This window comes from Aricia agestis, chromosome 6 (assembly GCF_905147365.1).
Source record: "Aricia agestis chromosome 6, ilAriAges1.1, whole genome shotgun sequence".
NCBI classification, from domain to species: Eukaryota; Metazoa; Arthropoda; class Insecta; order Lepidoptera; family Lycaenidae; genus Aricia; species Aricia agestis.
In genome coordinates, this window is record NC_056411.1 from 6925877 (window position 1) to 6948618 (window position 22742).

The window sequence follows — 22742 nt, forward strand, 5'->3', positions numbered from 1 at the left end:
GTGACCAACCGCGTAACTAAATTCGATTTGATATTTTCATACAGTTTTCACACCGAAATGGGTTTCTTTTATGATTTTCCTTGTATTTTAATAATAAACCAATTAAAATGTTCGTGTGTTAATTCTTATTGTTTTATATTGCATATAAGAAGTTTTAGACGCACTTTTCCAAAAATGCATAATTTGCTATGTATGATTAGAAACTAATTGTCGGTATATTTACCATACGTTTAAAGTATTAGAACAGGAAAATGTATAAAATATGTAAGGTTTTGTTGCTGAAAATTTGTCAATATTTAACATTCAATAGTTTATATGTTATTTGGACTTAGCTTTGTAAATTTCAATCTAAGTTATAGGAAATTTAACTGCTATTTTAGTTACCTACACGTTTTACCACAATTTTAAAATAATGTTGATTTTTTTTAAATTTTCCCAACTCACGGTTTCCACTTGAAATTTTTTGACTTCTATTTTTAATTTGTAAGTTTTGGTTATAAGTATACAAAATATAATTAATCCTTTGATTAAATCTGATTAACAATGAATTAAATAATAATAATTTACAGAAAAAAGTTAAGAAATACATATATAAATTTATGCCATTTTTATGTCATTTAATTTTCGGGCTTTCAAAGACCGCAGGTGACCAACGGCGTTATTTTAAAAGCGCGACCAACCGAGGGTTAACTTTATGGTACGGACACACTTTCGCATTTTAAATAATATTAGCTAGTATGAAGGTATGGTCTATGGATAATAAGGATAAGGATTTTAGTACTGTGTAACACGTACAGCTATTGAGGAATATTATTGAAATTATTATTATAGCTGTTGGTGAATGTAGGGGTCGGATACACCGCTGTATTTTTTCAACGCCTCGTTCAAGTGCTTGGTCAAGCAGAGCGAGGCCTTACTCTTCAGGTAATGAAACCAATTTATCCTTTATCAAGCTAAAATCGATTTCAAAACATATCCGTGTACCATTATTGTAATTATTATGTAATTAACGGCGTAACGGCTACACTTTTTAGTAACGCGATTCGACTATATGTGTTAATGCGTTGATAATAAGGGCTGATTTTGCATGCATTAATTTTTAAATTATGTGCACGGGGTACGAAATAAATCTGTAAGTTGCTAACGATTGGGATGCACGAAACAACGCTAACCTCGCGCGCTGAATTTGATAGGACAGAGGCTTTCCCTTGCGGGCTTATTCTGGGTGACGCGAGATGCGATATCGTTGCGATACATGTTAATGTATGGCAGCAATATCGCTTAGTGGTGGATGGTTGTTAAACCATGATTTATTAATTATTATCATGCATTACTTACAGTTGCTAAAAATTATTATAATTATCATGTCAGCTTGGAGGATTGAGCTGAATTAGCTTAGGTTTTTTAGCAATAACAAGTTAGCTGTAACTAACTATTTTTTGGCAACGAAGCACAAGGTATTTTTGTACCTACATGATATTATAATGAACAAATAACTTAATAGACCTGTAATAACATAACACTAATTAAAAGTTATGAAAGACACGTGCGACTGATACGGGATACCGTTTCCCTGTACTTAGATAACTACCTGTAACTAACTATTTTTTGGCAACGAAGCACAAGGTATTTTTGTACCTACATGATATTATAATGAAAAAATAACTTAATAGACCTGTAATAACATAACACTAATTAAAAGTTATGAAAGACACGTGCGACTGATACGGGATACCGTTTCCCTGTACTTAGATAACTACCTGTAACTAACTATTTTTTGGCAACGAAGCACAAGGTATTTTTGTACCTACATGATATTATAATGAAAAAATAACTTAATAGACCTGTAATAACATAACACTAATTAAAAGTTATGAAAGACACGTGCGACTGATACGGGATACCGTTTCCCTGTACTTAGATAACTACCTGTAACTAACTATTTTTTGGCAACGAAGCACAAGGTATTTTTGTACCTACATGATATTATAATGAAAAAATAACTTAATAGACCTGTAATAACATAACACTAATTAAAAGTTATGAAAGACACGTGCGACTGATACGGGATACCGTTTCCCTGTACTTAGATAACTACCTGTAACTAACTATTTTTTGGCAACGAAGCACAAGGTATTTTTGTACCTACATGATATTATAATGAAAAAATAACTTAATAGACCTGTAATAACATAACACTAATTAAAAGTTATGAAAGACACGTGCGACTGATACGGGATACCGTTTCCCTGTACTTAGATAACTACCTGTAACTAACTATTTTTTGGCAACGAAGCACAAGGTATTTTTGTACCTACATGATATTATAATGAAAAAATAACTTAATAGACCTGTAATAACATAACACTAATTAAAAGTTATGAAAGACACGTGCGACTGATACGGGATACCGTTTCACCTCGTATAACACAAGGTACATTATTGGGTAATTTATTTTTTAGCAATGAAATAGAGCAAGAGCCTGCGAAGGTAAGTGGAGGAATCTCGTCTTCCAGTACCGGTCATTTTTGACAGCTGCCAGACACCCAAATGCTAAGTACTCACATACGGTTTTGCTCGATAGTTTTACTCGAAGTCGAGCAAAAACCACCGTGTGGACCGCAAAACTCACATCTCGAAGGCTCGCATCGAGCCAGTATGAAGGCTCGAATCGAGCCAGCTTGACAAATGATTGCTCGATCGAGCAAAACCGTATGTGAGGTTATATACTTATATACTTACACTTACACTATCATAAAATCTAAGACTTTCAGGGTGTCTACCAGTGGGAAGCAACTGTCAAAAATGTCCGGCACTGGTAGACGAAACCACCACTTCCTGCGATGAATATAAGCTATGAAATTGAGCTTTACTCTTTCGCGAAGGTCAGGTAGACCTTCAGAATTGGATACCTCCTAAAGTAACAGCTGTATGAACTCCATAGTTGCTGGTCTTTATAACCTCTGCAAAGGCCACAAACAGGTAAACTTTCAGCTTTACGAAACTGAGGAAGGTCTGGCCGTCGCTGGCTCTTGGTCCATAAAGTAATTGTTAAGGAAAATATAAACAATTTGGTAACAACTAACATTTTTTCATAATAGTAATTGTTAAATATAAATTTTAATATCAAATTAACACATTAAAACCAATATCGTTTGTTATCGCTACATAGATTCAGAATAATGCGCTTGCGTAATTATTTGCATATAATAGTCCTACGTTATATTAGGAGCCAAACTATTGACGTGGTCAGTTGGCTATTTAGTGGACTACTTATCACACATCATGAGGGCTTTTGTTTTAGTGAGTATATAAGTGATACAGTGATAGTCCATAGTGAGCGTTTAAGAAAATTAATTAGTAGGAAAGAAAGATGGAGTTCGGAAAACCCTTTCTTCTAGGACTCTAGAGGCTTTTTACCCTTGGTAAAGGTTGGGAAAGTGTTTTGAAAACTTTTCTTCTAAGAATGTAGTGGCTGTCCTATTGATATTCAAGAAGATTGAAAAGGGTTGGAAAAACTCTTTCTTTTACCTTAAGTGCCAAGGGCATACATGAGCGTACCTACCCAGGTAGGGGCAGGGAGGGAGGAACTTGCCCTCCCCCCCTAGAAGATAAAATAAACGTAAATTTTCCTGGCAAGTGGGAATTAAAAACGTGTTACCTACTCTGCGCAAAAAGAAGTGTTGGAAACAAGTCTATATCTTTTCAGTCAGATTAGGTAATATAAGTCAAATTTCTCTTCTCGAAACAGGTATGCTGCCCTCCCCCTAGCTAAAATCCATGAGCCCTCATGGGCGTACCCAGGATTTTAGCTAGGTTTATATTCACCCTGTATCAGCAGTTTTAACTTTGCCTAGCTATGTGAAATATGCTCTCAATTTTATGTTGGGTATCTTAAAAAGTTTTATCACGGCCTTTTAACTTTTACTAAGACACTGCTCTTACTTAACCTTTTGTATAAAATATTTTCGAGATATTTATTCTTATTTTTATAGGTCTTGTGCATGGGCGTACCCAGGTTCTGGGCCAGGGGGTGCATATTACCCAATTTCTGGTGCCAGGGGGGGGGGGGAAATTACCCAGGTTCAAGGCCGGGGGGGGGGGGGGGGGGAAAACAAATGCGAAAAGAGAAATTTATTCTGTAGTCGTCGTAGCTCTATATGTATTAAAACTATTAAAATAATATTTTTTAGTTTCATGAAATAAGACTTAAGAATTAAATATTAATTTTTAATGTTTGTTTTGAAACAACAACGATCATAGGGACTCTAATTGGTACCTACTATGACTTTATTAGAATGTTTATTTCGTGAAAATAATAATAAATAGAAATTAAATGTTTTTGCTTTCTTTGACATAAGCTCGAATCTATCTAGCAGATTAGCAGATGTGTAGTGATGATGATGATGAAGTTTATTGGTGCTGAGATAATAACCCACTGTAATCTCTATTACTCGTTATTCGTTTCACTATTTATTAGTTTCCTTTGAGTTGTTCATAATATCCGCGATTTCTCTTGAAGATTCATCATTTTCATTACCTATGAACATACTATATTAATTATGTACCTTCTGTATCTATTTATATTAGTTCTTACTTAAATTACCGTAGTAACTAATTTGTGCTACTATAATTATTACGATTCTATCGACTAAACTGTTAAAATGTGTAGCTCGGGCCCAATTTCACCTACGACTGTTAAAGTTGATGCTCGAATTAGTATAATGTTACCTTTTTTGTTATTCATATGAATGAAAGAGAATACATGACATTTTAACAAGCTGTTAACACCAACGCGCAGTTGGTGAAAATGGGCCTTAGGCTACGGTTAAAATTTAACCGTAGCCTAACCGTAGCCGTAGTTAATAACTTACCATAATCTCACCCCTTTGACGTCCCTAGATTCAAGTTAATCCTTTTCATAATTTTCCAGATCTCGCTTCTGCTCGTTTTACACACGGCATCAGCAACGCCGTCATTGGATAAAATAACAGAGAAAGTACACGCGGGCTTGAAACATCTGACACAGAAAGCGGCGATTAAGCTGCACAAGCTGTCAGAGGAGATAGACTTGCACAAGATCCAGCAGCACATTGTGCACGCGGCGAAGGCGCATAAGCATTACATCCATGAACACCACGTGAAGAAACCGCTCATAGATCAGCACCAAGTGGAGAAGTTGAAGCTGTACTTCGAACCGCACCATCACCACAAACCGGCCCCAGTCCACTTCCACCACGTGGATCATATCCACCATTAGAATTAGAGATATAGAATTAAGTTAGGTAGTAGATGTACAGATCGACAAGGCTTTTTATGAACGTGAGCGGGGGCGCTGTACGTAAAGAACTGTCAAAAATGACGTTTTTGTATGAGGGCAGCGTTAGTTCCTTTTTTCGCCACGTTGATATATAAAGCCTTGTTGATCTGTAATAAAAGTGAGACATTATGTACACAGAATAAAAATTAAATAGAAAACGAAAGAAGATAAAGGTTTACAGAAGATGTAAACAACGATTATTTGTATATAAAATATTACATGTTAAGTAAAATAAATAGACTGATAGACAAAAAAGAAGTTGGTAATTATTCTATAAAGCACTGACCCAGAATTCTGAGTCAACAACTTCATCAAGTTGTAAATAATACAATAAAAAATTAAACAGTCTGTGTGTTCTAATCTACAGTGTGTTTGTGTAAACACCGTTATCCTTGAAACCATCAAATAAGACTGTCAAAATGAACAACTTTTTCTATGAGAACAATGCTGGGAACTCAAAAAAATGCCGTCTTCATACCCACGGATGCCCGGATCGGCAATTTGTATGGGTATGAAGACGGATGGTTTCAAGGATAACGGTGTTTACACAAACACACTGTATATTATTAAAAAAGCATCATTAGTTCTAATAATATTTTATTGTATAACAAATTCAATTACCTATTTGCAAATCATTAAGTAACTTATCAAAAACATCATCAGTATCATTTGATGTGCTCATCCCTTTTTGGAAGTCACCAAAATCGTCAGTTTTATTCGTGTCTGCTAATCCTAATTCTGTTAAAAGTGTTAAATTATCTTCAGGCTTGATAGTTAAGTGTTCCATATCAAGTTTAACATTGTCAGTTAAAAGTGACAGGTTATCATTTTTGGCAGTCAGTGGAGACATGTCAAGTTTGACATCATCCGTCAAACCCGGTAGCAACTGTTCTGTGGTATCACTGTCGCTTTTATCCTTATTCTGGCAACGGTTGGAAACTTTCTGATTGGTGTTGCCATCAGGTAAGTCGTGATATTCCTGGATTTCTTGGGCATATTCAATATCATCTTCTTCTGGGTTATCCTGTTAAGATGATTAACTAGTCTTAATATATATATTTCTTGTGTGCGTGTGTATGTGACTGAACTCCTCCTAAACGACTGGACCAATTTTGATGAAATTTTTTGTGTGTGTTCGTGGAGATTCGAGAATGGTTTAGATTTACAGTTTGGTCTACTGGAAAATGTTTTTTCAATTAATTTCTTATTTATAAGGAGGTGTTGATTTTGGAATGTTTTACATTAGATCCGGCGGACGGCGCTATCATCGCATTCAATATAATTATATTTCAATTTTAGTTTGTCCTGACAGATGGTGCTACGATTAATTTGAAAAAAATTTTGTTATTCAATTCATGTGCTGATTAAAATATTAAATAAATAACACATAGGCTACAATTTTAACCGACTTTCAAAATGGGGGAGGTGTTATGTTCGTTTTCTTATATTCAACGATTACTCCGCCGTTTGTTAACCGATTTTCAAAATTTTTCTTTTGGTATATAGGGTATCATCCCAATTTGGTATTATATTCAGAAAAGTGGTGATCTGATGAAGGATCCATAAGTAATCGAGGGAACTCCTCAAAACTTATAGGGAAACATATGGTGACTACGGTTTCGTGAGAAGTATTCTAAGCATATGCTACCAACAAGTAAGATTTTGTACCGAGATATACCTGGTATACCGTGGTTCGGAAGGTGCTGAGAGAATTCCTGATTCTTTATAGATACAAGTTTGGGAGTTTCGGCGTTGTTTTAAGAACAGAAAGCATATGCTACTATGCAAATTACATTCTTCATCATCATCATCATCATCATCATCACTACCATATTATACCATTTCATAGTCTTTTAGATCGAGACTCGAGTTTGTCAAGCGATAATTAAAAAAAATCTATATCTACCTAATATTATAAACCTGAAGAGTATGTTTGCTTGAACGCGTCAATCTCAGAAACTACAGGTCCGATTTAAAAACTTATCTCAGTGTTAGATAGATCATTTATCGAGTAAGACTCATCATTTATCGAGAAGGTTATATTATATTATTACTCTAAGACTAATACGACAGAAGAAACTCAGGAAAATGTGGGAAAAACGGGGGAAATATTTTTTATGGGAAAATGTTCCTACGGATTCTGTAAAATTTCTAATTTACGCGGGCGAAGCCGCGCGGGACATCTAGTTTTATGTAAATTCTCAGGCCCTATAATAGTTTTATCTAATTTTATTTGATCCACATCAGTGTTTTTCAACCTTTTTATGATGCGAATGGCGAAAATAATATTTCGCGACCCCGATGCGCTTCATCGAGTATACCACAGGTCGAAAAACACTGGTCTACTGAAAATATAATTTTATACATTGTGTTAAAAATGTGATAAGTAGGTACCTGTATAATCTGCGCTGTGGACTTATATTGGAAGGCATTTTGCGACAAATCCACTTCCACTGGAAACAGACCTGCGTTCTCCTTTATGTGGTTGACGGTTTCGCTAAAAACCAAAATATAGTTACCTATGATACTGTTTACTACGTATTTCGTTGTACTATCAGAGAAGTTGATTCCTAAGCAGATGGGGGACCTACGTAGTTTGGTCGCGTTACGTCAAACCCAGCCGACAGATCTGTACAATTAACATGACCCGACCAAATGACGTTGATCTGTCAACGTCATCACCGGCGTGAAACAGCGCTTGCGCTGTGTTTCGCCAAGTGAGTGAGTTTACCGGAGGCCCAATCCCCTACCCTATTCCCTTCCCTTCCCTACCCTCCCCTACTACCTTATTCCCTCTTAAAAGGCCGGCAACGCACATGCAGCTCTTCTGATGCTGCGAGTGTCCATGGGCGACGGAAGTTGCTTTCCATCAGGTGGCCCGTTTGCTCGTTTGCCCCCCTTATTTCATAAAAAAAAATGCCTAGGAATAAATTTCCTCGATGGTACTTATCAATAGTTATCTATCCTGTATTTTTAAAAATTCTTTAAGAATTTAAACAATTGCTCTTTAGTATTACAAGGATACTGGATGATAGGTTTATCTGTTGTTATAATACTTAGGGCCTGTTTCACCACTTCCTGATAAGTGGCTTAAAGGCTTTCCACCACTTTACTTGACAGATGCAGTATGGAGAATCTGTCAAAAAAGCTGTGAATAGCCTATTCGACACTTCATGAGAAAGTGGTGAAACAGGCCCTATAATATATTTTATATTTATCTTTCTTTCAGTTAGGTACTTTACTTACTTGTGATAAACAGCCAGTCCCTGTATAAACCTCCTCAGCTGATAGGCCACGTCTTGCGTCTTCTTATTGTCCAGCAGTTCCAATTTTACCAGTACATCGGATCTCAATCGGGCAAACCTTGCTCGTGCTTCTTGGCGGCAGCGAAGGATTAACCTGAAACATATTAATGAGAAGTTTTGATATTTTTAAGCTACGAATAATAAAAACTAAGGAAGAGTTAAACTGTGTCAAAAAACTAGGGCAAATCAGATTTTTCATAAGCTAGGTGTTTATAAAGAATAAAAAATTATTAATTTTTAGTTGTAAAAATATTGTAATGCAAACAAATGGCAAAAAATCGTTTTCTTAATTTTTAATTTTTATAGATAAAAGTATTCGATAATATACTTAGTAGGGACGTCAACATGATCCAGGGGGGGCGGCTGCCCCCCCCCCCCCCCCCCCCTGCCCCGCCCTCGGTACGCCCATGAACTTACCTATACTCATAGTTTCCAGTCTCCACCCTATACAAAGGCTCCTGTAGCGCGTTGTATCCATACTCCTCATCATCCATCTCTTTGACCTTCAGGCAGTAGGAGAGGTATTCGAACTTAGTGTCAGCATACTTCCGAATCGTTAGCTTCGTATCTGGTATAGCTTTGTGCAAATACGTCCCCATATCGGCTAGGATCTATAAAAGAAAAGTTCATTAACTTATGCAAGCCTCGAACAATTTTTCTTTATAAGCTATTACCGACTATGAGCTGACGACCAAATCGGTTATGTGGCTTCAGCTGTATTAAAACTCCATTAGCTACTTCCCTGAACAACCTTTTTTGATAATGGGCGGTGGGTGTGGGTGTAGTGGGGTGGGGAAAAAATGGAAATAAATGCAGGTTCGGCGACTTAAATTTTTTTTCCAAACAGTTGCTCTGTACTTCCTGTGCACCCAAAATTTTTTTTAAATCGTGTGGTGGGAAGGGGTTGCCAGCGTTAATTATAAGTAGGATAATTCATGTGGGTTCAGCTGTGTTGGCTTTCGCCACAAGCTCGAGTCCTCTTCCCCTCCCTAACTACTAGAACTCCCCTTGACTTATGATTTTTTTCTGACACACCTTTGATTTCTATTTATATTCTTATCCAACTTATTTTTTCCCTTTTCTCACGATACTTACGGGTTTCAAAGTCTTCAGCATTTTGATGCCATCTCTTTCTAATTCACGATGGTATTGTCCAAACCTCGTGAAGGCCTCGGACGCCCTCGCTTGTGGTTCCCTTACTCCTATGGCAGCGAAGATATCCCCCAACGCCTTATACGTTTGTAGCACATCGAAATATGATTTCAGCATTCTGCAATAAAACAATAAAATTAAGTGGATACTGCAATAAGAGCAATTAGTACTAGCATGGGTTACTATTCTCAAATCGCATAATTCTGTCTGTAGATGTCATTGACTCCCTGTCAAAAAAACTTGTCATATTTCATCATTTTCTTTTCTATACAAACCGCGATTGACAATGAAGTGACAGAGTATGTTTCTAGTCTAGGGCGATATAGTATTTTGCATACACGATGTGAACTGAATATGAATTACTTAGGTATATCACTTCAAACTCTTATGAGTTTGAAGTGATTTTTTTTTTACAGTTAAAAATATCTCCATACCTTTCAGCAAAATCGGTTCAGCGGTTTGGGAGTGAAGAGGTAACAGACAGACAGACACACTTTCGCATTTATAATATTAGTATGTAGTGTGTTCTATACAGTGTGTAACAAAAATAAGTGATAATCTATAATTTTTTTTCACTTTTGTATGGGGAAACTCGTGACGCTCGGGCCCTTGCCCATACAAAAGTGAAAAAAAATTTTGGTCTTTCAGCGCTGCTACTTTCACAGTGAACTCTCTACAAGGAACATGTACATTATACACACCCTAAAGTATTATCACTTATTTTTGTTACACCCTGTATACTAATATGGATTAGGTACCCTACCTTTTCGCGAATTCCACTAATCGTTTATAAGTATTTTCTGTCTCTCTCAGCTCGTTTAGTTTGGCAACTAGGGTGTCATTGCATAGAATGGCTCGGGACAGTCCCAAAGCATCAGCAGTGCCTGATGACATGTTCTCTACCAGTCTATGTTTCATCTTTTTCATTATTATGTCTAGAGATATCCCTTGCTTAGGATCTGCGTGTAGTTTGTTATAGTTTATTGTTACTTGGTCCTGTAAAAAAAAACATGAAAATACCTCAGGAGTATAATATCTACCGTAAGATATTAATGTACCTGAAGGGTATTTTAAGGTAAACAATCTTTATCATTACAAAAATTAACAACATAAAAACCAGTATCTTTCAGTCAACCGAAGGTTTTTTCATTTTTGTTGTTGGACTCAATGATAATAAGGGCTGCACAAAACTGCGAATTTGCATCGCATCGCAATGTCATTTTTATTATGAATTTTGTCGCAGTTTGCGATGCGATGCGAATTTGCAGTTATGTGTGGGAGCCTTTTTTTGCGGTGGGAAATTTGCGTTACGCATCCCCAGCGGCCCGGGGAATGGTCGCCGGGGTATGTGCGACTCCCCAGGTGCTGCGGTAAGGAGGAGCACCCGGGGTTACAAAAGTATGTGTGGGAGCCGTAAGGCAAGCTATTCAATCCGGATTTAAATTTTTATTCTTATCGTGATAACAGCTATTATGTTTTGGGTTTTCTAGCTCCATATTTGACCAAGCACGACAAAATACTTATTTAATTAGCTACTCTTACCTTCAGGGCCGTAGCTAGGGGGGGGGCATAGTGGGGCAATGCCCTACCTTAAAATCACAATGCCCTACCTTAAAAATACCAATAATCGGCCAAGTGCGAGTCGGACCCGCGCACGAAGGGTTATACCGCGCACGTACCGTTATAGAGCAAAAATAGTATGGGACCTACCTACCTACCTAACCCTTAATTTTTTTTTTTTCACTTTTATTATTATTTATTAGATTACATATATTATTAAGGCCTTTGTGAAAATTTCAAGTGCCTACCTGTTGTCATCATTGATAATTAAGCAAAAAATGTTAGAAAAATCACGTTTGTTGTATGGGCCTCCTTAAATATTTAATTTATTTTGTTTTTAGTATTTGTTGTTATAGCGGCAACAGAAATACATAATCTGTGAAAATTTCATTTCTCTAGCTATTACCGTTCTTGAGTTACAGCCTGGAAACAGACGGACAGACATCGAAGTCTCAGTAAAAGGGTCCCGTTTTTACCCTTTGGGTACGGAACCCTAAAAAGGAAGACCTAAAGGACTTGCATTACAGGTATTAGACAACAGAAATATACTTTATTCTTATATAAACTATACATTATACAGTGTGTAACAAAAATAAGTGATACTCGTAATACTTTAGGGTGTGCACGTGTTCCTTGTAGAGGGTTAACTGTGAAATTAGCAGCTCTGAAAGATGAAATTTTTTTTTCACTTTTGTATGGGCAAGGGGCCCGAGCGTCACGAGTTTCCCCATACAAAAGTGAAAAAATTTTTTGGTCTTTCAGCGCTGCTACTTTCACAGTGAACTCTCTACATGGAACACGTACACACCCTAAAGTATTATCACTTATTTTTCTTACACCCTGTATAGTTAAGATTTTTATTATACCTTTAAAAACTTTTTGTTCCGTTGGCAGGATTCGAACCCGCGTCCCCCGGATTAAGCTGCCACACGCCCAACCATTGGGCCACAGAAGTCGTCGATAATAATTCTTTGTTCTGTGTATAGATGGCATTTGAATCACGATTACATGAAGCGATGCGTCCATTTAATTATAATCTTTTAGAGGACCGGTTGGTCTCTCTAAGAGTTTACTAGAGGTCGGAGGAGTAAAGAGTAAAACTCGATTTACTGTGGTGAACTGAAGTGATTTATTTACAAAAATGCGCTGCATATATACAAAAAAATGAGTTAATTATTATTATTACAAAATGTACAAAGGTTAAAAGATTGATTGTGATTGGCTATTACAATTAGAAAGAGATGTACAGAAAGGGATAAAAACATTTACAAAAATTAGAAAGGGAAAAAAAATTGAATAAGAAATATTTACAAGGTAATTATGATTGCCGCGCGAGAAACTGGCCGCGCCGCGGCGCGCGGCGCTGGCATCGCCCGAGTATAAATATGGGCTCTCGCGGCCCGCGAATTCAGTCCGCGCCAAATATATACTAGTAATCTGTGGTCCGCGCGCGCATTCCATACCGACGACGTCTCGCTGCCGGTCGCCGCCGTGCCGGTAATAATTGTAGTGCCGCCATTTTGTGAAGATGGAAGCTCTGCAAACGCCATGAAGACCGTAGCCACGCTGCGAAGATCCCTCGCTCGACGTAACCTCGATGTGAAGACGCGTAGTGTTGTTGCGAAGAATTCTTATTAGAAAAATGCCTTTTTCAAGGCCGGTTCATGTCCGGTATTATTACACGGACAGCTGTTTCTCTTGTCATTGCGAACGTACGTTCTTTGCAGAGCGATTTTCTTCTGTGTTTCAACTTCTATAACGAACGTATACAAAGACGGCGTGCGTTCTTTTCAGAGCGCGTTGTTCTCTTTGTTTCATCGGCGAACGAACGTAGGTACTGCTGTCTGCTACAGTGCTCCCCCTCAAGCGAAGCGTACCGGCAGTCTGACGACACGGCCTGTTCTTGTTGTCTTCTGTGCTGGACTTGCTGGTGACTTCTGCTTGATCGGTGTTGCACTTGGTAATGGTTGTGAGGTAACAGGTAAAGGTAATGAGGTAACGGTAAAAGGTAATGAGGTATTTTGAGGTAAATTATTGGTATGTGAAGGTAAGGTAGCAGGTAAATTGGTATTAGGTAAGTTGAGAATTACCGGTGACTGTTGTACATTGCTCGTTGACTCGCCGAGGTAATCTTCACTCAGTATGTAGGCGGGCTTCAAACGATCGATGGATACTGTTGCTGTGCGATCGGGTAGTTGTATTACGAAGTATTTTTCTTCTCGTCGGAGAACTTTGTACGGCCCGTCGTACGGTGTTTGAAGTGGTTTCCTTACGGCGTCGTTACGTAAAAATACGTATTCGCACGTAAGTAGATCACGATGTATGAAGATGTTGCGTTGATTACCGTGGCGCTGTACATTGTTTTTCGGCTTGAGAGAGTTGATGTTTTTTCGTAGTTGCTCGATGTAGGTATGATCTAAGCTCGATGATGATGTTGTTTCGTAGAAGTCGGCCGGTAAACGTAGGTTACGGCCGTAGGTTAATTCGGCGGCGCTGACTCCGGTGTCCTCTCGTATGGCGGCGCGTAGTCCGAGTAAAACTGTAGGTAGCTCGTCGATCCACGATGTATTACTGTTGATGAGTCTTGTTTTCAGTGAATTCTTGAGACTTCGATGCCAGCGTTCGATCATGCCGTTAGATTGCGGGTGGTACGGTGTTGTACGGGTTTTTTCGATACCCATACATCGTGTTAAGTTGACGAACAGCTGACTCTCGAACTGGCGTCCTTGATCGGTTGTTATTGTAGTCGGACACCCGAATCTCGCTATCCATTGTTCGTAGAATACTCTTGCGACGGTTTCGGCGGTGATGTCGGTGAGTGGTACAGCTTCAGGCCATTTTGTCGAGCGATCGATCATAGTAAGTAGGTATCTATGACCACTCGCTGTTGTAGGCAGCGGACCGATGATGTCGGTGTGTGTATGTTGAAAGCGATCGACTTGTGGGAATGTCGACACGGCGCTCGATGTATGTCGTTGTATTTTGCTTCGCTGACATTGTATGCAGGTTTTCGTCCACTCGCTAATGTCGGAGTTCATTGACGGCCAGAAGAATTTTTGCGCGATGAGTTTTCTTGATGCTTTTGTTCCAGGATGACTTAAGTTATGAATGGAGTCGAACACGGCGCGTCGAAAGTCTTGCGGAATGTACGGCCGAACGTATTTTGTTGAAGTTTCGCATACAATCTTGATATCGGAGTTAGGTAGCGTAGTTGTTTTGAAACTTAAGTTTTCTTGACTGTAGAGTGTAGGTAGCGTGCTATCTCGCTCTTGCGCGCGAGATAACTCTTCATAATTTACAGCTGACGGCGTGTTGATTGTTTCGATGCGGCTGAATGTATCGGCGACTATGTTGTCTTTTCCGCTGATATGACGAATGTCGTGCGTGAATTCGGAGATAAAAAGTAGTTGTCGAGTTCTTCTCGGAGTTTCCGATGTTGATGTTTTCTTCTGTAGGGCGAATGTCAATGGCTTGTGGTCGGTGAATATAATGAGTTCTCGGCCCTCGAAAATTTTTCTGAAGTATTTTACTGACATGTAGATAGCTTGAAGTTCGCGATCGTAGGTGCTGTACTTCGTTTGCGCTGTTGTAAATTTCTTCGAGAAGTAGCCGAGTGGTTGCCATTTGTTATTGTTGAATTGTTGTATTACAGCTCCCGCTGCGGTGTCCGAGGCGTCGGAGAAAATAGCGATCGGTGCTTTGTGATTCGGGTGGGCGAGCAAAACAGCGTTTTTGATGCTATTTTTGCATGCCGTGAATGCTTCTTTTGATGTCTCGTTCCACTCGATCGGTGTTTTGTCTCGCTTTTTCGCATTATGTAAGTATGCGTGTAGCGGGGCTTGAATTGTAGCGGCGTTCGGAATGCTGTCTCGGTAGAAGTTTAGCATGCCGAGAAAACGTCGTAATTCTTCTATGTTCTTCGGTAGCGGAAAATCTTCGATGGCTTGTAGTTTATCTTGTGGCGGCTTGATTCCGTCGCTGTTTACGGTGAAGCCGAGGAATTTTACTTCTTGCTTGCCGAGTACACATTTGGCTGGGTTTATCGTGATTCCGTTTTCTTCTAGGCGTTGAAGAACACACCGCAGATGTTGGCGATGTTCTTCTTCGCTGCTGGATGCGATCAACAAGTCGTCGATGAACGAGAAGACGAAGTCGTAGCCTTGCAGTATTTCGTGTATAAAACGTTGAAATGTCTGGCCTGCGTTCCTAAGGCCGGGACACATTCTCGGGAATTCGAATAAACCGAATGGTGTGATGATTGCTGTCTTCTCTATATCCTCTTCATGGACTGGTAATTGCTGGTAGGCTCGGTTTAAGTCGATCGTCGAGAAAATAGTTTTTCCGGCGAGTTGGAAAGTGAAGTCTCGTAGTCGGGGAATAGGGTAGCGGTCGGGCTTTGTTACTGCGTTGAGTCGTCGGTAGTCGCCGCATACCCTTATGTCGCCGTTTTTCTTCGGTACGACGTGAAGTGGAGAAGACCAGGCGCTCTTGCTGGGACGACAGAGACCTTGTTGCATCATATTTTCGAATTCTTTTTTCACTTGATTGTAGCGATGTGGCTGTAGCGGTCGGGCGCGACAATGTAGCGGTGGCCCAGACGTCTCGATGAAGTGTTCGACGCTGTGTTTCGGTGTAATATTCATCGCTGTCAATCTCGTGATGCCGGGGAAGTCTTCTAGTATGTCGTGGTACGCCTGCGTGCTGTCGACACTACGGACAGTAGGTACGTCCGTGTAGCGTCCAGGAGCGTTAATATGTAGACTGGTTCTCCCGTCGATGAGTCTTCTATTTTTCAAGTCGACTATAAGTTCGTGGTGTTTCAGGAAGTCGGCACCGAGGATTGGCTTCGAGACTGCGGCGACGATGAACTTCCATTTGTATGGTCGGCGAAGTCCGATGTTGAGTTCTAATGTCTTCTCGCCGTATGTCGGGATGACGGTGTTGTTGGCGGCGTAAAGTTGAAAAGGTAGCGGCTGGAGATGGAGGCCTTTCTTTTTCGGTATGACGGATATATTGGCACCCGTGTCTACCAAAAAAGTGAGATTCGTAGTCTTGTCCGTGACGAATAGGCGGTATTGTTTGTTGTGAACGCCGGATTCCGCCGCTGCCAACGTTCTGTCTAGTTTTCCGACTTGTTGTTGAATGTACACGGTTGTGTACATTTTCTCGCTTCCTTGCCGAATCTGTTGTGGTAATAACAGAATGGCGATGGTGATGCAGACCGTGGACGCGAAGTTGACCGTTGCCGGAATCGGGATGTCGATCTGTGTCTTGACCTTGAGCGTTGAAAGTAATTTTCTCTTCTATAATTATTATTGTTGTTGTATTGATGCCTCTTCAATTCAGCGACCTCTAACGATAATTTGCGTATTTCTTCAATGAGCAGGCACTCGACGTTCGATGATTTTGATGCGGGGCTATTTACACGATGACTGGATGAGATGCTATGTACAGTATTTACATGTGACTGCTCTATTATTTTGTCGGCCAGCGCAGCTTGCTCGTCGAGTGTGGTCTTCGACTGGAACGTTTCACTGACGGCCAGGACGGAGCGGATACTCGTCGGGAGGAGATTGGCCCACATGAGTTGTAGGGTGGAATCGGGGACCTTGTTGCGAGCCAGGTTTCGCATTCGTCGTAGTAGTTGTGACGGTTTTTGGTCTCCCAATTCCATGTCCGACAGCAGCGTTTGGAATTGCCGACTGTCGGATTCTTCGTATGCGGAGATGAGCCGGTCTTTGAGGGCTTGGTATTTGTTTGTCTCTGGCGGGTTGTACAGTAGGTCGGCGATTTGTTCGATGTCTTCTTTTTCCAGACGAGCGATGACCATCTGGGAGAGCTGGCTTTGGTTCTTCTGAAGACTGCTGGTGGCTGCTTCGAAGGTGACGAACCAGAGCCTGGGTTTGACCCTCCAGAATGGCGGGATTCGCATTGACAGGGCAATGCCGGCGATTTCCTGTGATGACGGTGACGTCGCAGGGTTGCTGGTGAGTACCGAGGTTTCGGGCAGGGATTCGCCTCTGGGTTCCATTTTTTCAGTGGGATTTCGGGCAGCGATTCGTTGTGCAGCGTTTCGTCCGAGCAGCGTTTTGGCCGAGCAGAGTTTCGTCGTGCAGAGATTCTTCGGGCAGAGTAGCAGAGTTTCTTCCAGTAGAGTTTCTTCTAGCAGAGGTTGCTTGTTGTCCTTCGGGGTCACCAGTTTAGAGGACCGGTTGGTCTCTCTAAGAGTTTACTAGAGGTCGGAGGAGTAAAGAGTAAAACTCGATTTACTGTGGTGAACTGAAGTGATTTATTTACAAAAATGCGCTGCATATATACAAAAAAATGAGTTAATTATTATTATTACAAAATGTACAAAGGTTAAAAGATTGATTGTGATTGGCTATTACAATTAGAAAGAGATGTACAGAAAGGGATAAAAACATTTACAAAAATTAGAAAGGGAAAAAAAATTGAATAAGAAATATTTACAAGGTAATTATGATTGCCGCGCGAGAAACTGGCCGCGCCGCGGCGCGCGGCGCTGGCATCGCCCGAGTATAAATATGGGCTCTCGCGGCCCGCGAATTCAGTCCGCGCGCGCATTCCATACCGACGACGTCTCGCTGCCGGTCGCCGCCGTGCCGGTAATAATTGTAGTGCCGCCATTTTGTGAAGATGGAAGCTCTGCAAACGCCATGAAGACCGTAGCCACGCTGCGAAGATCCCTCGCTCGACGTAACCTCGATGTGAAGACGCGTAGTGTTGTTGCGAAGAATTCTTATTAGAAAAATGCCTTTTTCAAGGCCGGTTCATGTCCGGTATTATTACACGGACAGCTGTTTCTCTTGTCATTGCGAACGTACGTTCTTTGCAGAGCGATTTTCTTCTGTGTTTCAACTTCTATAACGAACGTATACAAAGACGGCGTGCGTTCTTTTCAGAGCGCGTTGTTCTCTTTGTTTCATCGGCGAACGAACGTAGGTACTGCTGTCTGCTACAATCTTAATGAAAAAAAAAGATGTAGTACTGCAGTGTGCGAGTCCACGTTTTCAACTTTAACTGCAATTAATAGGCCTCAAAGACTGTCAATGGGTCACGAAAGAATGGCTGGTATGGTATTTCTGGCCTTTGAAAAAAAAAGAACAAAAAAAGTTGATCTGAACGAAGTTCTTCGCATTTGTAATAATATGGCGAATCGTAGAATTCAGCTGTTTTAAATATTTTATGTTATTTTATTATTAATTATTATTTTAATAAGTTTGCAGAAACAATAATAATCTAAATATATTTTTAGTCGTATCTATTGACTCGTATCACCCAACCCAACAATTAATTATTATTTCCTCACTCTCACTCACACGTGGATCGCTACATCCAGAAGTTTAACCATATTGTTCGCTTGTTCTTCGTAATTGAGGATTTAATAATATGTAGTTCTTAGATATAGTGCTCATGCTTTGTCACAGATTTTTTTTAAGTATCTAAGAATAACTATTGAATGAATTGAATACATCATTGACCTAGAGATAAATCAAAACAACAAATACTAAAAACAAAATAAAATCAATATTTAAGGATTCGTGTTTTTTCGCCTTTTTTGCTGCATATATTAATGGCAACAGTAGGCACTGGACATTTTTGCGAAATCACTTAATTAATTAATAATACAATTAAAATAACATTTATATTTAAAGGTGGCTCAATTACAAAAAACACAATTTTGGCCTATTTTTTATCTATAACGGTACGAAACCCTTCGTGCACGAATCCGACTCGCACTTGACCGATTTTTTTTGCTTCCGCCCTACCTGTAACCGACGCTGCCCTACCTCAAATTTGACTCTAGCTACAGCCCTGCTTACCTTAGCTGCTTGAATCATCTTCGCCACTTCCACTTTCGTCTTTCCCTTCACAGTCTGTCCGTTCACTCCCACCAGTTCATCTCCGCTCTGCAGTGTCCCCTCTTTTGAGGCTGGAGTGTTGTCAAAGATCTGGCAAAAAAGTCTATTTTAATTACTAAGTCAAAATATTAATGTTATAATTTAATTTTCTTAGGAGAAGTACTCTAGATGAAAAAAAGGTATCATTTACATTATAACTTTGCGAGGCGTTACGACTTACGACGCATTTTTACTGCCTGTTGCCAGCTGGCTATCGATGTAACAAATAATGTCTCATGTCTCATCAAATGCATCGCAACGCCTTGCGAGTTGCGACGTTGCAATATAAATTGAATCTTAATCTTTTTGGATAAATCTATCTACCTGGACGATGTATAAACAGGGACAGAGTGGCGCCCCTCCGCCTATACTGATACCGATGAGGTTTTTCTCGTCCTTATTCAACACGACACTGCCCGAAGTTACCGTCATTCCCCTGAAATTCACAAAAATATTGTCACCTGATTCGAAGAAAAAAATACTTTAAATTCAAAACGAATTAGGGCGTTTGTGCACTACACGGAATTTTACCATCCGGCGCGGCGCGACATCTCGATTTCCTACCTTATTTATATGGCAAACGTGAAAGTTATGAACGCCGGACGGTAAAAATCCGTGTAGTGCACAAACGCCCTTATACTTATATACTTATGCACAAAATATATTTTTTAAGTTTGGTATGGTGAGGTACATAATATTAGATATTATGGTCAGCCTTCGAAAAATACTGCACCTACTCGTACTAAATAATTTTAGCAGCTATCGCATAAATATGTTTTGCAGAGTAAACTTTTGTTTTACCAATAGGCTAAAAAATTAGCAAGTTGTTTTATGTAATAGTTGATATATAAATGATAATTTTTGCTGTGAGCTGTGAAAGGAAGGTTATGAAAACACTATAAAGGTCAATAAATTTATTTTCAAGCAAAATAAACTCCTAGCTTTTTATTACAATTAAATATTACTAAAAGTTATATGATTTTTGTATGATAATGGATTAAAATGGTCTGTTAGCGCAGCGAGCAACATTTTTACATTTCATTTGTTAAGGAGCTGATTTTAGCACTAGTGATTACTACTGCAACTGTTCTCTGCTGTACACCCCAGCTACAAATCTAAATTATTTCTTACATCAAGTTTTGGTATTGCAATAAATAGCGTTCTTCTCTCAAATCACGAGCAATGCAGTGTAGATCGTCGTCGGCAATGCTGTATAAAACAAATATTTTTTTAGTACGGTACATTTTTATTTAAAGTACAATAAAAAAAAAACAAGATACGACGAGATTTTATTAACTAAAGTAGAATAGAATAGACAGATGTAAAGCTAATAAGAACAGACAAACGTCAAACGTGGCTAGACCTCCTAGAAATTCATTTCCATCCATAACGTACTAAATTATTTTTATGAGCAAGACGCGCTCTAGGCAGATTGCTATAAAAATATAATGATTGAAAAACTGAATGAAAATGAAATACTCATTAGTCATTACTCATTAGATTTAAGACACATTTAATGAAAATTAAAAAGTTTACTTACAAATCAAGAATATTGTCGTCCTCCATTTTTGCTGTATCCTGAACTTTCATAGTAGGACTGTACGAAATTAATATTAATTAACTGACTCTTATACATTAAAAATATATATACATATGTTTAGCCATTTGATAGTATTTATTATAAGAACCTACTTACCTTTCATCAACTGGTAAAAGCAAACTACTTGTCATTTCCGTTTTAGTAATTCTAAACAAAAAGTATAAAATAAGAAATTATAATATTATATTGCAACAAAAATTATAACAATAACAATAAACAATAATTAAAAATAAACGATATAAACAAAAATGCTTAAACAAAGTGGTTATTTTCTAATTGAATTGTCTAATTTTTGGGTCTCTTTATTTTAGCGTGGAAAAGTTAAAAAAGCCGTATCAAATAACTTTTAATATTATTATTAAATTAATTAAAAAAAATTGTGCCTGCTTTGTTGTAAGTAATTAAATTACTTACCAGAAACGAATTATAATTTATAAAATAGTAACTACTTACTAGGTTATTATCACTACTATATGAAGCTCTAAATTTTGCTGTATTTTTTAATAAAATGTAAAAACTCATTAAGTATAATAAAAAAAACATTACATTTTATCTTCGAACATGATCGTACGCTGTAAGTCTTGATTCATGCTTGCACAACACTCAACTCAACAACACTGAAATATTCCAATAGATATCAAGGGAAAAGGATGTAGCTGATAAAGCTTAAAATACTGTGACATACATTTTGTCTTCCTCGAAGAAGAAATCGTCATCGTACTCTTGCATCATTTTGTACGGTTTTAAACTATAACAAACACTGGAAACTCACATGAAAAAATTATCGATTTTTTGTGTTTACGTGGGAGAGTGACAGATAAGACGCATGCGCGCGCGGGTTTTAATTATCATATTATTACGTTTAGGTCCAATTTCACCAACTTTACTCTGTTAGTTTTAATGGCTTGTTAAAATGTCATTCTTCTCTCTTATTTGTATGAAAAACGAAAGAGATAATCATACTAATTCGAGCATCAACTTTAACAGACGTAGGTGAAATTGGCTCTTAAGGCGAGGATAAACCCCAATTTGTTATTCCGTGACTCCCGGTTTACCTATAGTTTGTGCGTTTTATGATGATATGCGTGACACATTATAATTGACAATAGTAGGGAAGTTACCTAACCAAAATGAATCGATAGTTTAAAATTATCGAATCACTTCGTAAAGGAATTGCAATCGAAAGTATCGATTTCGTACTGACATTTCAGTGGTGCCGGCGATTTAAGATGGCCGCCCCTTTTTTATCGATTTGATTTCGATTCAACAGAGTCAATCTCTATTGAAATAAGTTCCGTTTCATGCATATGACATTTTTCAAATGTTTTCGTAACAATAATTTTATATTCCTATTTCACAGTTATCTATAATATAAAAATGAGTCGCTGAATGTGTTGCTAAGCGCAAAACTCGAGAACGGCTGAACGGATTGGGCTAATTTTAGTCTTAAAATATTCGTAGAAGTCCAGGGAAGGTTTTTAAGTGACACGAAGTTCACCGGGACAGCTAGTTAATTATAATTTTTATTAATATGTTAGCATTTAGCATCTTTTCATTTTTATTCATTTACAATTATAGGAAACATTTGTTTTTGTAGATGGAATATAATTTATTACATTTTGATTTTTTTTGTTTTCTTGTAACAAAAACCCATAGCAAGGAACATGAAAACTGTCACCCATATCATCTTAGAACGCACAAACTATAGTTCCAATATAATAACGAAGTGTTAAAAATATGAGATATAAAGCACAATATTTAATATATACCTTAAACCATAAACATTTTAATAAAACCTAATACTTTGGCTGTAATTAATTTACAAACTCACCTCCGAAAAAAATCTATTTCATCGAAATATAAGTATTAACTAGGATAATTAA

General features: G+C 38.4%; 2 protein-coding genes across 7 annotated transcripts; one reads left to right on the forward strand and one right to left on the reverse strand.

The window, feature by feature from the left end:
* The first annotated feature begins 3182 nt into the window (after positions 1-3182).
* On the forward strand, positions 3183-5625 carry LOC121727770 (histidine-rich glycoprotein-like). 2 transcript variants are annotated; one of them, XM_042115761.1, is made up of 3 exons: positions 3183-3303; positions 4934-5288; positions 5433-5625. In XM_042115761.1, exons 1-2 carry the CDS (start codon positions 3286-3288, stop codon positions 5258-5260), a joined length of 345 nt encoding a protein of 114 aa, XP_041971695.1. In that variant the 5' UTR covers positions 3183-3285; the 3' UTR covers positions 5261-5288; positions 5433-5625. The 2 variants fall into 2 exon arrangements, with proteins under 2 accessions (XP_041971695.1, XP_041971694.1); XM_042115760.1 differs by having other exon boundaries at positions 4934-5625.
* A 275-nt stretch (positions 5626-5900) lies between these two features.
* On the reverse strand, positions 5901-21656 carry LOC121727768 (PRKCA-binding protein). Of its 5 annotated transcripts, none has more exons than XM_042115754.1 (12): positions 21545-21656; positions 20956-21006; positions 20800-20856; positions 20391-20468; positions 19584-19695; positions 19182-19310; positions 10541-10773; positions 9721-9895; positions 9043-9236; positions 8567-8719; positions 7715-7817; positions 5901-6344 (listed from the first exon to the last, which is right to left on the reverse strand). In XM_042115754.1, the coding sequence occupies exons 1-12, from the start codon at positions 21589-21591 to the stop codon at positions 5934-5936; spliced, it is 1743 nt and encodes a 580-aa protein (XP_041971688.1). In that variant the 5' UTR covers positions 21592-21656; the 3' UTR covers positions 5901-5933. The 5 variants fall into 5 exon arrangements, with proteins under 5 accessions (XP_041971688.1, XP_041971689.1, XP_041971690.1 ...); XM_042115755.1 differs by having other exon boundaries at positions 21406-21633; XM_042115756.1 differs by lacking the exon at positions 20956-21006.
* Positions 21657-22742: the final 1086 nt, after the last annotated feature.

Excerpts from the sequence above, each read along its gene's own strand:
- LOC121727768 (XM_042115754.1), bottom strand. The coding sequence starts at position 21,591 with ATGATGCAAGAGTACGATGACGATTTCTTCTTCGAGGAAGACAAAAT. Across the intron at positions 9,237-9,720 it reads TGCTGAAGACTTTGAAACCC|ATCCTAGCCGATATGGGGAC; the intron begins GTAAGTATCGTG and ends TTTCTTTTATAG. Across the intron at positions 8,720-9,042 it reads ACTGGAAACTATGAGTATAG|GTTAATCCTTCGCTGCCGCC; the intron begins GTAAGTTCATGG and ends AATATGTTTCAG.